The 16,047-nt window shown below is 31.9% G+C and overlaps 1 protein-coding gene across 23 annotated transcripts in view; it reads left to right on the top strand.

Moving 5' to 3' along the window:
- Positions 1-15,074, top strand: part of LOC148623874 (muscle-specific protein 300 kDa-like) — a 183,505-nt gene extending 168,431 nt beyond the window's left edge. For 21 of the 23 annotated variants that reach the window (XM_088566150.1, XM_088566144.1, XM_088566155.1 and 18 more), the window contains 13 exons: positions 331-481; positions 2,732-3,052; positions 3,725-3,922; positions 4,186-4,489; positions 4,702-4,904; positions 6,041-6,155; positions 6,389-6,594; positions 6,889-6,912; positions 7,988-8,317; positions 9,090-9,308; positions 10,071-10,205; positions 11,024-11,076; positions 12,811-15,074. In XM_088566150.1, coding sequence (XP_088422276.1) covers positions 331-481; positions 2,732-3,052; positions 3,725-3,922; positions 4,186-4,489; positions 4,702-4,904; positions 6,041-6,155; positions 6,389-6,594; positions 6,889-6,912; positions 7,988-8,317; positions 9,090-9,308; positions 10,071-10,205; positions 11,024-11,076; positions 12,811-13,030 — 2,479 coding nt within the window. In that variant the 3' untranslated portion in view covers positions 13,031-15,074. The remainder of the gene's footprint in view (positions 1-330; positions 482-2,731; positions 3,053-3,724; positions 3,923-4,185; positions 4,490-4,701; positions 4,905-6,040; positions 6,156-6,388; positions 6,595-6,888; positions 6,913-7,987; positions 8,318-9,089; positions 9,309-10,070; positions 10,206-11,023; positions 11,077-12,810) is intronic. The other 2 variants (XM_088566133.1, XM_088566153.1) reach the window with 2 other exon arrangements.
- The last annotated feature ends 973 nt before the right edge of the window (positions 15,075-16,047 follow it).

The raw sequence follows: 16,047 nt of genomic DNA, 5'->3' as shown, positions 1-16,047 counted from the left end.
ATTTGAAACCATCTTTCAATACCTGTTAATCTTTGAAAGAGTTCATGTGGCAAATCCTCATTGACAATGTCTAATGTGGGAGATTTTTATGTAAAAGCAAAGTCTTTATTTAAAATGCAACATTTTGATATTTTTCACAGAAAATACAGTAAAAACCTAGATCAAGTCTTACTATTGTATGTGGAAGATTCCAAGTTTTTTATTTATTTTGTTGGAGTCTCCCTCCTGATGTGAGAGGGTTAACAGGTGTGTTATTCCAGTTCATGTTGAATTTATTGATAGTTTTATTTTAGCATCACTTTATACATATATACATATTTGTTTTAACAGAATTGAAGAGACATGGGGTCTATGGCAGACATTGTTAGATGATATGAAAATGTTCTCCAACTGGTTGGATGACAATGAGAGAAAAGTCAGTAACATCTGTTTAGATACCCCCTCAGTTGGTCCATCCAAGGAGGAGGTATTACAATGTGAGGTAAGGCTACATTCAGATCTGAAATATAAGTACTCCTTCAGTTGTTCCATCTAAGGAGGAGGTAATGCAATGTGAGGTAAGAGTTATCAAGGGAACGAAGGTTATAGCAGTAATCAAAAGAATGTAATCCAGGGACAAAGACCAGATATGGAGAACATAGAGTAACTAAAATCATACATACAAAGTAACAAAAGCAAATGAGCAACTCGGACTCCACTAAAACCTGGGAACATGGACCAGGTGCACCGGTAGGGTAAGCGTCCTCTGCTTTTCTAGAAACACCCGCCGAGTTGCTCATAAAAAGTCCAGTCTGGGGTAGACAAAAAAGGAAAGGAAAACTATGACACATTGAACAAATCAGTTTTCATGGCGCAGATGGATACACGACAATGATCCATGAGTTCATGATGACAGTCATAAAACTTTTGTAGTGATGACTTTAATCTTGGAGCAACATAACCCTGCTCCAGAAGCCTATTTGTTAGAATTCTAGTGTGATACAAAAAGTCTGCATAGTCTTGGGAAGGTCTGGCATAACATATGAGTTGTGATATGAACACTCCATACGCAGGTGCTGAAGGGATGTTGCAACAGATGAAAGGAAAGTTGACAATTTTGAATGAAAAGTCATCACATTTGTCGTAAAGTTTGGTCAATAGTTTTCCTTTTCCATCGATTTCTAAGTGTAAGGGTTACAGTCAGATCTGTAATCTAAGTACTTAATTTAAATATCCCCTCTGTTGTTCCGTTTAGCAATGATGTTTTACAAACTGAGGTAAGGTTATTTATATAATTAATAAGGCCCCAGCCTCACACTGCCTATTGGTCCATTTAAAGAAGAGGACTTATAATGGGAGGTAGACAAGGTAGATTTTATTTCAGTCAATCTACTTTGGGAAGTAAGGGCTACACTAGGTGGAGGTTTAATAGGTACTATCTTTGAAAAATACAAAATCCAATTTAGATTTTAATTGTTGAACTGTGTGATCACTGTACCAGGTACAATGTTTGGTATTTCAATAAATAATTAAATTGGTTCAACAGTTTACAATCATTCAATATATGAAAGTCTAAGACTATTTTTGATTTAAAATATCCCAGACATAAATATCTCTAATGGAGCCTTGAATTTCACGGTTGCCTTCACGTTTGTCCAGTGAAAAGTGAGGTTGTGTACTCCATTGTTTAGCATCATGGGTGTCGTTTGATGTCAAAGCTACTCATTGCCTGCACTAGAAAAATGTGTAAGTTAGCCTGCACTAGAAAAATGTGTAAGTTAAGGCTGTTAGTGAAACCAAATACCTTAGCATTTTTTGTTTATCATAGAGGGAGGCTTGAGTATTCATACAGTGAAACTTCTCCAAACCAGCCACCACTGGGACAAGATGAAATGGCCAGTTTTGTGAAAAATAGCAATGCATTCTAAGAGTTGTTTCCATTGATGTGTTCTATAACCTTACACCTAGTCAGTTTGTTGGTTGAGACACATTTAATGCCAATTCAAAACTTTAGGCCTTTTATTACATTTCAAAGCTTGCATCATTTGTAAATGATTTGACTTTACAAACGGTACTGCCGAAAAAATAATGTTGACGGTTTTGAAAGATTGTGTATTAAAGATCAAAGGGCTATTGATGGTAATTAATCATTTTTATTGTTTTCGTAAATTACCTATAAACAAAGTCTAATAATTTCATTTAGTTTTTGCTTGGGTACAGGTCACATTAATTGACAGTTTAAAGATCGTTCTATTAAATGACCCTGATTACCTGACGTGTGTACACACCAATTAACACCCAACCATTTGTTGTTTAAACTACTGTCCCCTTCAATTATCATCTGTCCACTGATGAAAGTAAACCGGTCAGTGAATGAATTATTAATTACATAATACATAATCATTTACAGTTTTGTTGACCAATTTATTACAGGTGAACAATAACCGGCAGCCGGAATTGAGAAGTTGTTTTTACTTGAAATATGTAACTGTGGAAAACCGGCCAATGTACGGTTTTAGGGGTGGCTGGTTTATTGAAGACAAAACACACAGGTTTTAAGGTATATCGGCCGTGACTTTTGAAAACGGCTGGTTTGGAGAAGTTTCACTGTATTACCAAGTTCTGCCAGTTATCTTTATGACATTAACCATAGTCAATATCATTGGTAATTTTAAAGTTGTAATATTTGCATTCTTGTCCAAGAAAAACATTAAAATTACACACTATTGGCATTCTCCTTGATTTTTCCCAGCTCATACAGAAGGAAATTCATGAAAAATTACCTCAACTGGAAGATATAAATAAACAGTACAGAAAACTAGCTAGAGAAGGCAGAACAGACCATTCACTTGTTCTTAAACAAAAAATGCAGGATGCTAATGATGGTTGGGACAAGTTACAACAATATGTTTCTACTGTCATGAGAAGAATGAAACAATCAGCCAATTTACGTGAAGATTTGAACCACTCTTGGGATTTAATGTACAACTGGTTAACAGAGGTCCAGTTACAACAGAACAACATTGAACATCTATCATCTATGGATGTTCCTACCAAACTCAGGGAGATACAGGTTTGTTTATCAATAGTCAATTAAGATTTAAGTTGGTTCAGTTCAAGGGTTTAATCTTTCCAAACAACTCTAAAATTATAGGGTTTGTTTTTCTGTCTATTTTTATCTGGCACAGGGAGATATGATTATTGTAAATACTGTGAAAATATGTTATGGGTATTAATTTTCATGCTTTATAGATATAAACTAAGTTTGTAGCCTTCATTTCATGGATTTGACAACTCCATTATGGACATGAATGGGAATTTTCATTTCCTTTTCATTAGGTTCAAATTACAAGGTTCACCAAACACACAAAAAAATAATAATTGGTTCTCCAAGAACAAATGCACTTTCAGTGTAGTCTCAAATCTACTGGATTTATGCTGTATTAATTTACTTTTAAAATGCCAGATTTTATTTAAAGAATTACTATTTTCATTGAATAATTGTTCTTTGCTTAACATTTTTTAAAAGTTAGTGGCTATGAAACTTTAAGGTAACTTATCAGTTTGAACTTCAATGTCACTTTAACCAGTTTAATCTTTAATGTCACTTACCAGTTAAAACTTTAATGTAACTGACGAGATTAAACTTTAAGGTCACTTACCAGTTAAAACTGACCAGATTAAACACTTATATGTATCATTGATATATATTATTGACCTGCTATTATGATATTTATTGTAATAGAGGCTACAGGATGAGATTTGTGGTAGAGGAAAGAAAATGGATTATTTGGAGCAGACAGCAAGGTTCCTTATGGACAAAGGTGATAGAAAAGATGCCATTAAAGTTAAACAAGAACTGGTGGACATTAAGAAGTTTTACAATGATGTGATCAATAGAGTCAATGCCTACCACAGTGAACTAGAGCATGTTGTTTCTAAAGTATGTCACTTACTCATGTACAAGTTTTTATATGTGTTTCAATCAAACCTAATTGCTGTTGTCTCTTAATATTATTAGTGACTTACTGCAAAAGGCAAAATATATATATTTTTACTTTGATATAAAGAAAAGTTGTTAACTTCTAATGAAACTGAGTAAGTACTGTCTATCATTTTTGTTAAATCTTGACTATTTTTTTAAGATGTTAGCTGCAAATATTTTGTTTGTAATGGGAGGTTATGAGACTTTTGTATTTTTAACAGTCTGATGAACTTCCTGGTGATGAACTTGATGCATTGGAGCGCCAGTTAATGGCAGGAAAATGGGACATGAGGGAATTAGAGGAGTACCTAGAATCATCTCCCCCAGAAAGTCCTCCTGAAAAACGACGTCACCTAGAAGAAAGGTCTGCCTCACCACCTCCTCATCGTTCTACCTCGCCCATTAGAGTTGCCACTCCTACTCTTAGGTCTAGGTCACCCACAAGGTCAAGGTCACCCAGTCGATATACTTCAAGGTCTCCAGCCAGATTATCAAGATCAAGATCACCAATGAGAACTAGAGAAGGTGCCTTAATTTAAATTTTTTTCTTGTATATAAAAATGACTCATAAGTATCAATTTTAAAGAAACAGACTAGTCTTGGCTTTTGGATTGTGGCTAAGTTCCAAGTCTGATATTATTTTTAATAACCCACTTCTGTCTAGAAGAACATCTGGTTAATGTTTAAATTAAGCTTTATTACTAATTTGTTAATACCCCATGATTTTTTTATCTTAGCACTAGAAATATCACGCCAAGAAAGATGGAGAAGATTACGTGAAGAACTTGCTGAGAAAGGCAGAGAGGCTGAAATAGAAACGTTATTAGAAAATCTTGTGGATGCCATACAGGATTCTAAGGATAAATTATGTATTGCAGAGGATGAGGTCAGGGCTGGTACTCCATCTGATACTGGAACTGAGGACTCATTTGAAGATTATGTAAGATTTTATTGTGTAGATTTGATTCGAGAAAGAAAGAAAGACAGAAACTGATCTTTAATGTCATCATACTGTATCTCCAATGAGATCAGTATTTTCCCTGCATGACTAGCCACCACTTGGTTGAAATTTCCCTTACTGCATATGGTAAAATGCATTTTCAAATTCAAACATATGGTCTAAAATATAAATGGGGTTACGTATTAATGTATACTATACTCAACATTATTTCAAACTCATTACTTGTCCCCTTTAAGGACTATAATTATAGATCCCCTCTGTCTGTCCATTATACTGAATGACTTTTTTCTGAGGTCCTTTGAGCTATTGACTTGATATTTGATATTTAGCTATATCTAGTTGTAATCAACTATAGTCTAAACAGTTCTTTTCTTAAGACAGATTTGTCTTTCTTGTCATTTTACTCATTAAAAAACTTAGAAGGTCTCATCGATTCAGGTATTGTTATTACTTTGATAACTGGGTTTTAGCAGTATTGCAATTGTTGATCTACTTTATGGGCAGCAAAATGGGTCAGAAATTCATCGATTTGAAATAAACATACACTATAAAATGTGGTACCTGATGAGAATATGTATGCCCTGGTTATTATAAGCTAAATTGAAACCCTGTGAACGATGCGCATGCTTAATGATTTTTATGAATTAAAACATGAACTAAAACAATGTTTCTTGTGTGTATACTAATTGAAACTCTTATAAACTAATCCATAAAATGGACTTAACATTCATGCAAGTATGATAATAAATTCAAGCAATAAACCCAATCATATAAAATTATATAATGTACATGTATGCATAAATAATATGTTGGGACTCTTTGTGTTGGCAGACATTGAAGTATGATTATGGACCATACATGCTCACTCCAACTTGTGTTAATTTCCTTCAACTTTACCTCAGTATTTTTATACAGAAGTCTGTTTATTTTACATGTGAACCTGTTAAATTTAAGATAGGGTGTTCATTTTTATTTAACCTTTGTTTTGCATTGATTTTACTCTTTTCAACACCTGTACTCCATTTTTTATAAGAAGTGTATTGGCAAATAATTTATATCAGAAAATGAATTGTCTGCTGTTCAATGTGTAAAATTAAAACTTGATTTGTTTATAGTACCAATCTATCAAAGAATGTGAGATGAGCATAGATAACATGAAGAGAATAGAAAGGCTGGTCAAAACAGAAACAGGGGTGTATGGTATAGCCAGTGCTGATGTGGAAATACAAGGTTCACATTGTCTTTATATACTTGTATACTTTTTATTTTATTGGAAGACAATTTTAATTAGTGCTGACCAGGAAAGTTTTTTACACTAACAAATCCTAGTTTTTTTTATGTTTATTTAATGTTGAATGATGAGGTTTAAGGAAGTTCAAGTGATAAATAAATTTGGGTCAAAGTTGAAAGGAACATTATAAATTTTTTTTACTTGAAATAAGGTAAGATAATATCTTTTATAGATGTGTTACGAAGATGGGAACTGTTACAAGCGTGGATAATGGACAAGGATTACAGAATAAATCAGATTCGTCATGACTGGACTCAGTTTAGGGCAGATTTAGATCATATATTACAGTGGCTAGATCAAATGGAGAATGAACAAGCAACACATCCATCTACATCTAGGGACATAACTGAGCTTGATTCAATCATCAGGCAGCATAAGGTATAGGCTTCAGATTTCAATTGATTCTCTCTCTCTCTCTCTTTTCTACTTAACATTACACACATAGTGAGAAACTTGATTTACACATCAAAATTCAATTAATATTCTGCCTGTGTTCATTTATGAATACTCTGTCTGCTTCTAAAGAAAACGGTACACAACATAGACATATTTTATTAGATGAATTGACATCCTCAATGAATGACTTGGTTTTTAAGGGTTTTTTTTACTGTTGTAAACTAAATTTTTAGTTTTTACAATTGATTTGAACAAAATACTTCAAATATCTTTCAGATTTTAGCTGCACATAAATTGAAGGTATTTTAGGTCATGCAAAACAACTTTATATTTTTTACTGCATGCAGTTTAGTTTGAAATACATGTAAATTCCATTAAAAATAAGGTGGTGTTTGTTTTAATTAGTATTTACATAGAGCATGTCAGTACAGCAAAGTATCTGTGCATGCTAAGTAGAAGGAAAGATTAAAGTGATAATGTATATATTCTGATGTCTGATTAGCAATACTCTCTGTTTTAGAGTGTGAGTATATTAAACAACTTTGGTAAGAATTTTGAGTTTTGGCTAATTCATGAATGGATTTCACAAATAACAAGACAATTTTTTCATTTTTCTCACTGAAGTCTGCCTTTCACACTTTACAAGATACCATGAAAATTGGATAATACATTGTTCTAGACAGTCTTATTTATAAGTACTTAACTTCTATATACATCACAAACAAGGCTTTTTTTGGAGGGGAAGGGGGTATATTGAATTCACCCGGACTGTTTGTCTGTTTATTGGTCTATCTACATATCTTGTTAACTCTTCTTGGACCATTCAATGGATTGTGACAACTTTTACAGGAAGGTAAGGCATCATATGTAGATGTACATGAACTTTGAAGAAAGATTATTTTTGTTTGTTCTTAACAGATGATCTTAATAGATGCTGTTTTAAAATGAAATTTAGGAGTTTTATATGTGTACGTCTTGAAGGAAATTAGAATAATATGTAGATGTGCAAGAAGGAAGATGATAACTATTGGATCTATGCAAGGGGAGATGATCAGATTTGCAGATATGACATGATTCAAGTTCAGTAGAGAATAAGGTATTCTTTAGTGAGCCTGAGCACAGTAATTCTGGTTGAGATTTGTAACTAATCAATCTGTATGTCATTCTCACCTTATGATCATGATGATTGAAGTTTGTTGTGTGTAACATCTTCCAGCTGAGAAGTAATACATTAGTGTGGTGATATATAGAGAAGATATAAACCATTAATACAAAAGCTTGGAAAACCTTTTACATGTTTATATGGTCATGTAAAATAATGCAATTTATAGACAATTGTTCTGATCTCTGATCATCTTTTACACTTCCACTTCAGAATTTCCTAGTCCAGTTAGAGTCGAAGAAAGCCAGAGTTTTATCAATAAATCTCACAAGTAAAAACTTTATCAATGTTCGAACTGCTGAAGGGCGAGAACTCAAAGAAAAACTACGGGAAATGAACAGACGTTGGGAAGCAATTTGTGAAAGAGCTAATATGATGCAGAAAGATTTAAAAATATCCTTAATACAGTGTGAAGAATTTCATCATACTGTTCATGACTTACTTTTATGGTTAGAAAATGTTGAAACTAAAGTACAACAATGTGAGCCAATCAACCGAGGGGCTGATGAAGGGGCTTTGTGGACAAAACTTAGGAAACTCAAGGTGAGAATTAACCTAGAGAGCAAATAAATACATGAACCTGTTGTGCTATGAAGATAAAACCACATGGAAAGATTTCATTTGTTTTTAGGATCTTAGGTTAACCTATGAGAATTAATATCCTTACATCAGGATTCTGATGTTATACTGGTTCAAAAGAAACAAAATTTACTTGTCTAAAATAGAGTATGGTAAACACTTAAGTAGCACTCCAGCTAAGAATCATGCAAAATGTGATTCATGGGTGAAAAGCCTACATATTTTTATTTTTGATATTTTGTTTGAATTGTCATAGTAAACAGAAAATAATGTGGTTTTTCATATAACCCGTGCTCTTAGGAGATAAAAATTATATAGAATGCACTGTAGATTTCAAAATTAAGTGAGATAACTCTGTAAATGATGCTCAAATACAATAGAATCTACTGGATTTTCAATGTAGATTATCTCCTAAGAGCAGGCAGATTTGAATGAATAATTACTCATTTCATAGTATAGACCCATGAAACAACTTAATTACAAAAATAAAAATATGTAGCCTTTTATAGGGTGTATCACATTTTTCAGATTTTGCATGATTCTTACAAAGACAGCTACTTAAATTTTCTTTCATTTTAATCATGTTTAATTGCCAACTTTTTTAAAAGAATCAACACTATTTATCAGTAACTAAATATAAAAATATGATGTACCACTCATATTAAATGTAGTTGTATCATTGTATCATTAAAAAATCTTTATTTATTCACTAGAATTTATTTTATGTGTTTTATAGGAACTGAAAGCTGATATGGAATCAAATCAGCCCAGGGTTCAGTCACTGAAAGAAACTGCTGATCAGTTACTAATAAATGATGATTCAATGGAAATGGTCAATGCCAAAGACAAAACACATATCATATCAAACAGATTAAGAGCTCTGCTAAGACTCTGTAAATCGTACATTGTTAGTTTAGAGGAGAGACTTAATATTTCTTCAGATAATGCTTCCACAGTGAGTATATCTTTTCTACTGTTTTCTTAAGTATGTCAGAGAAATCTTACTCAGGGAAAAATTATTTTAAATCCAATGAGTATGTACATACAATGTACATGGATGGTGAAATCAATACTTTTTGATAAAAAACATATTGGTAAATTAGTGTTTCAACATAGACATTCTTGATTGACAGCATTTGCTGATTATTTTTTCACACTTACGAGGCAGTCTCGAAAATCCTACTCCAAATGAAAGGAATGCAAGTATGCACTGTCCTAAATTTCATCTTTCACTAAACAATCATAGATTTGAGGACCATTTTAGTTCATTTCTCCCTAAGAGCTTAAATAAAGAATATTACAGATACACTAAAATCTTATTCTTATATTGTGTATTTTAGTTCCATTGCCTAGGTACTTGTTTCTTTGTGTTTTGTAACTGGGTTTTTGTCTGTTATCAAGATGTATCAAGATATACTCCTGGCAATGTTTTGTCCACAAATTTTCCCCTCCCACCCCATTTGTAGCTTTTTTTATTGGCTGCTCCTTTATTCAAATTTCGAAGGTCATTCTGTGTCTTAAACCTGTAATCTGTCCCAGATTTTGGATTCAGATCTGTATCAATCTGGAATGTTGTCTCAAACTAATCAAGGTTCAACCTCTGCTGTCATTTAAAGCTTCACCCAGCTGAGCATTTTATTATTTGTACTGCATTGTGACAGTATAAACACTGTCAAAGATAAATGAAGTCTTAACAACCCTAATGTTATATTTGCAGTCATTAACACTAGATCTTAGTGACAGTAGATTGTCAAGTTATTCAGCAAGAACTAGTACTCCACGAACCAGATTTACACAATTCCGTCCAGGGTCATCCATCCGTCCAAGGTCACCATTTGCTGTTACACGTCAAGTAAGTGTTTCACCATGAATATATTCTATATGGTACTGTTTTATAATGGGACTTTTTTGTTATGATTTTATAAAAAAAATTTTGTGAAAGAAATCAGTTGGTTTCTCATTGTGAATTACAAGATATTTCACCGAGTTGCAAAATAAGTGATCTTCTGTGGTATGAAATTAAAAGAGCTATTTTGATAATCTTAATTTGGATACTTTGTTAAAAAAATATGAAATACATTGCAAGTTGCCTTAGAAACTAGAAAGTAGGTTCAGTGCTATAATTTATGTAAGGTGATGCCTCATAACAGAAGTAATTAGGAATATTGGGCACTGCTAAGAAATCATATATGTATTACACTGCACTTGTCATAAGCCTATTTTCTAAAACAGACAATCCTTGCTTTTCATGCAGATCTGTACCATGTAATGTATAATTATACATTACTTGATATGTATTTCCAAGCTTTGCTTCACGTTGTCTAGAAAGTGTCAATTATTTTGAAATTTTCACTTTGTGCACTAGGATTGGTGTTTCTATTCTTTCTTATTAGATTTGTGTTGTGTTTAAATATTTCTTTGTCAAATACAATGCATGCCTTTTGGGTCTTGTATTGTCAGTTTACTGTTGTTTTTCTATCACTATTTGGTTTTACATAAGGAATATGAAATAATACATACTGATTAAGGGGATTTGTTGCAATGAATAGTTGTGTTTGGGAAGGTATGTACAGTTGATCTTTCTTTGTAACAAAAGGAAGGATAAAATGGTAATTGTTGTAGTTGGTCAAACAACTTATAAATGATATCTAACTGTTTTTAATTCCACAGCTTCTTCGATGGGCGCTACCCTTCTGGTTCAGGTCATGTTCTAACAATGAAACGTAATATGGCACTTTAAATCTTTATTGTTATGTATGCATTGTAGGTGGTGGCCCGACCTTGCATTTCTGTGTATGAATCTTGTAACATTCCAGTGCTTAGTAATTTGTAAAATCTTACTGGTCTTTTGAATGTCTTGTAGAAATTCCTCAGATAAATTATTGAGCCTGATGCTTGAAGTAGCCAACAATAATAATAGCATTAACACCTGCATCAAATTCTGATCCATCTATAATTAAAATGCTTTATTCTACCTGTGAAATTCTGAACCAGTGAGCTTTTTGTTTTTTAAGTTGATTATAGCATGGGTTAAATTTGCATGCAGGGAAACTTGGAACTCCTTCAGACAGTACATTTATATGTAATCAGTCCTTGTATCAGATACAATATACCACAATTTGATTATGTAAATTTCATGTTATTGACTTAGTACATGTACTTTAATTTTATCATGAAAATACTGTTTTATTTAGCATTTTAACATTATCATTTTCAATCATTTTTTTCTTTTCATTATCATTTTCATCATCATCTACTCTTTAGAACAAAATCATAGTAATTGTTCTACACGTCATCATTCAATTTTTATTTGGCAAGTAATTGAGTTCAACATTGAAACATTTGATTGGAATTCAACTATTTGCTAAGAAGCTTCAATTTGCTAAAGCATGTACTAACACATTGAAAGGGCCACTTTTATACTTCTTTTTTAAAGTAGACTTATATATAGTTGTTACAACAGGCATTAAATTTCATCTCTTTTAGGAATGAGTTATTTTATTTTGTCCTATATAAGATAATAATCTTACATTTATTTAGATTAAAGAGATCTGATTGACTTAATGCTTTTAATTTGTATTTGTATCGTACATCTATACTTACGCTTATTCTCCAGTTATAGGATTTAACAATAGTGAATGAATATGCAGAGTATATGGAGAAACCATAAAGATTATTACTGCTGTTAAAATATTTTTTAGTATTATCCAATAAATTTGCATTAGATTAGTAAAAGACACTATTCACTTTTTTTATGCCATTGAAATTGTTTTCATTAATTCTCTAAGAAATATTTTAGTTTTCAATTTTCAATATATTAACAAGCAGTAGAAATAGTAGAGATAATCATGGTTTGTCATCAGAATTATCTATTTGTCCCATCACCTGTGTAGTACAGGTTTTAGTATGAATTTCTTTAAGAACAATGCTTGTTAAAGAAGACATATACCAGTATGAATGATTTAAGATGGTGTCCTTGGAAGACCCAGGTAGTGGATGGCACATGTAAAATTTTGTTTTAAAAAATGTTCATCCATCACTGTTCTTTCTGACATTACAAAAAGAATGGTGTGATTAAATTGTGCTACCCACATCATGGTTTCTACATAGACTGTGTCTTAAATGCATGATTAATTGGCATGATTTATGTTAGTCAGACTTAGAGTAGCTTTTATTTACTTTACTTTTCCATTCTTGACACCAAACAATATTTAATGTTTTAGAACATATTAGATTTTAAATACTTTAACTCTTCTTTAAGATAGTAGATACACTTATTTATTTACATAGTAGATATGCTAGTAGAAGTAGAAAGTAAGGTCATCATTATCACATTTAACATTTTTTTGCAAATTTTGATCATTCTGATAACTATAATGTACAATCCTATTTTAAACAAGTGTGCCAACAAGTGTAAATTTAGTTCATTACCTTAAATTGTTCCTCATGTTTTACAGCTCAACAGAACTACATGATGTGGAGAGTCAGCGAAAACCAAGTCTTTCCAGGCGAATTATCAGGACAGCTTTACCAATCCAAATTCTCCTTTTATTACTGCTTGGTATTGCCAGTTTAGTTCCTATGACAGAAGAAGACTACAGCTGTGTGTTGATGAACAATTTTCGTGGTTCTTTGGGACCAATGTTACGCTACAATAATGGACCACCACCAATATGAACAGTTATGTGATTTTGTGCTGAAGCTCTTTGACATTATATATTGCCATTCCATTATGATTCACAAAGGATCTCGACATCAATATTTCTGTGATAAGAACTAGTGTGTTACTTGCCATGTATGTTTATTTTTACAAAGCATTAAATGCTAGACATTATGTAGGGTAATGTTTTTGTTAGTGTGCGTGTGTGTCTTGTCCTAAAAGAAACAAGTTCCCCTACAATGCTTTTCTTCTGTGTGTTTAAACAGTACTTTCTGTGTTTAAGAGGAAATGAAAAAAAAAAAACTGAAGTTTTACAACAGAAAGAAAATTATTGAAGAATTACACACTTAAGAATTATGTCTGACTGTAAATATTTATGACTTTAAATGATTGTATAAAATGTTGTACATGTATAAATGTGACTGTGTTACATATAAAGTATATATTGGTTAGATGTAGATAGGTTCCCCCACCCCCTGGCAGTTTAGTGCTACAGTTTTTCAGAAATTGAAAGCATTGTTTATATATTTGATGTGACTTTTTATGACCTCTTTTTATGTATTGTAGCTAAAACATTTATTCCTATGTAAGATATTTTTCATGTCTATTTTTAGGATTTAGTACTTAATCATAGTATAATATTTTAGTTTCAGAATGATTTCTACTTGATTATTTATAATGTATATTTTGGCAACTGTCTGATAGATCTTAAAGTTTCCTTTATATTTAGTTTTATAAGTTTTAACTAAATTATACACTGAAATGGTTTTTTTTCTTTTTTGTTTGCTTCTTTGTTTTGTTTTTTCATTTACTGATTGGAACTTCTTTGTCTCATCACTTTGACTATTTTGTTATTAACACAAGTTTATATGTATATTTCTGCATTATTTTTGCATGCATATTTAGTTGTTAGGAATTTACTTCAAGTTATTTGTTATGTTATTGGTACAATACAATATTTAACACTAATAGAATATCAATCTCTTCTTTCCATTGTCTAAAACATTGAACAGAACTCAACATTCAATTGAATTTAAATATTAACAAGTATCAAAAGAAGTGTTCATCAACCATTTCCTAACCAACAAAACTTCTATCCTTATTTATTATAATTAGAAATAATTGTAGGTATGATAGTGGAAGTTAAGAATTTTCTCAGACTAAAGTACTTTTCAAGTTTTGTGGCGCTTGGGCCTGTAATCAGTTCTATGCATTAGTATTTAACATATGATTTTTTTTTCACAATATTTAAGGCCAGAAATTGGTGTGCATGAATCTACCACTTAGGAAAAGGGTCTGCACAGGTCTGGCCAAAAAGTACTACGGCTGAAACGTTCTATGGCCGAGATGACTAGAAAGAATTTGAGGGACTCCTTTTTGGCCTTGAAAGATATTTATAGATAAATTTGCATTTAAGAAATTTAGTTCTTGCAGTAATGTGTCTAGAAGCATAAAATGTGTTAAGCATGTTCCATTTAACACATTTATTAGTAAAATTTTCCATCCTTTCATTAACAGTTTACCATTAATAAACAAGAAGTGAAGAGCAGTGATTTTTACGACGTAAAATTGGCGGGAGAATCAAATTGATAAAGTGTCAAATTTTTGGAAATGTTATGTTCATCAAAGAAATTATTTTCTCAAGCTGAAATTGATTTTATTTGAGTATAAGAAATAATCTGTTACTATAGCTGTTTTTAATGTTAATGCAAATTATTTTTTGGACAGTTTTTAAAAATTTTGGAAAAAGGTGAACTGGAACAGAATTTGTAATTGTGTGTGAAACTGGATAACAAGTTTGGATTGACATTCAGTTTATACATATTAGGGAAAAATAGTTCTTGATATTAAATATGAAAAATGCAAATGTATGAGCACAATTTTACTTTACATCATGTAATCTTCAAAATTTCGTTTATGCTAGAATTTGTACAATATCAAAAACCTCCAGTGCTGACAGTACTTTGATTTATTGTATTGTATATGTACTACCATTGTATGGTGAAACGAAACAAATGCACACAACATATTAAACCTAAATAAAAACAAATAATACTTTCAGATCTTCAAAGGTGCTTCATCAAGTGAAAACACACGTTGAAGTAAGCTCTGAAAGGCCATGACAGCAAAAATAATAAAAAATGAATTTTGTTTAACAAAAATGAGTACAGATTAACAAAATTTATAACATACTACACATTTTCAATTTTGTGTCACAAAATTCAATTGGATATAGTAACCGCAGACGCAGGTTTCCGATTACTTTGAGCAAGGACATATCATATGGATGATGAGAATAGCTGCTATTCTGCAAAAGTAAGCTATATACAATGAAGTATTACTTTTGCAGAATTGCACATCAATCATATGATATTTCCTTGCTCGAAGTAATCGGAAACCTGCGAGACCCACGGTTACTATATCCAATGAGAGGCCTTCTTACAAAAATCTAATGAGAGAGAAGTCATTTGCATATCAAAGGATTCTGTAAACTAATTTGCATAAAAAATTGACTTTGTGGCGCAAAATGAATCTTGTCTCACAAAATAGACTTTTGTTTCATTTCACAAAATTGAATTTTGTGACCCAGAATTGACCTTTGTGATACAAAATTGAATTTTGTCTAAAAATGAATTTCGTCATTACAAAATGAAGTGATCATAAAACAAGTCTGTGTAACATAGTTTGTACGACAAAAATGATTTCGTTATGACGGAAATCAATTTTGTGTACACAAAACTGATTTTGATTACAAAAATATCAAGTCCCATTCGGCGCCCCGTAAGAACATATTAATGAATGACAATACTATCAAAGCTACCAGCGTTAGAAACAATCGGTCACTGCAATTTCAGTGGACTGGATTTGGAGTGGTAACGCCAAGAAGGCTGTGGTTGATTTTTCGGGATATGATTTGAACCATTCCGAATAAGGGGGAAAAGATGTCCAAAAATAAGCATTTTGATCACTACGAATTATACCACAATGTGCCATACCACGAAAGGACAGCTTGGATTGATTTTGGGGTCAGATT

The sequence above is a fragment of the Perna viridis genome, chromosome 2, assembly GCF_037379345.1.
Source record: "Perna viridis isolate PV_CMFRI_1.1 ecotype Kerala chromosome 2, ASM3737934v1, whole genome shotgun sequence".
Classification (NCBI taxonomy): domain Eukaryota; kingdom Metazoa; phylum Mollusca; class Bivalvia; order Mytilida; family Mytilidae; genus Perna; species Perna viridis.
This window is presented reverse-complemented; position numbering and strand designations above follow the sequence as displayed.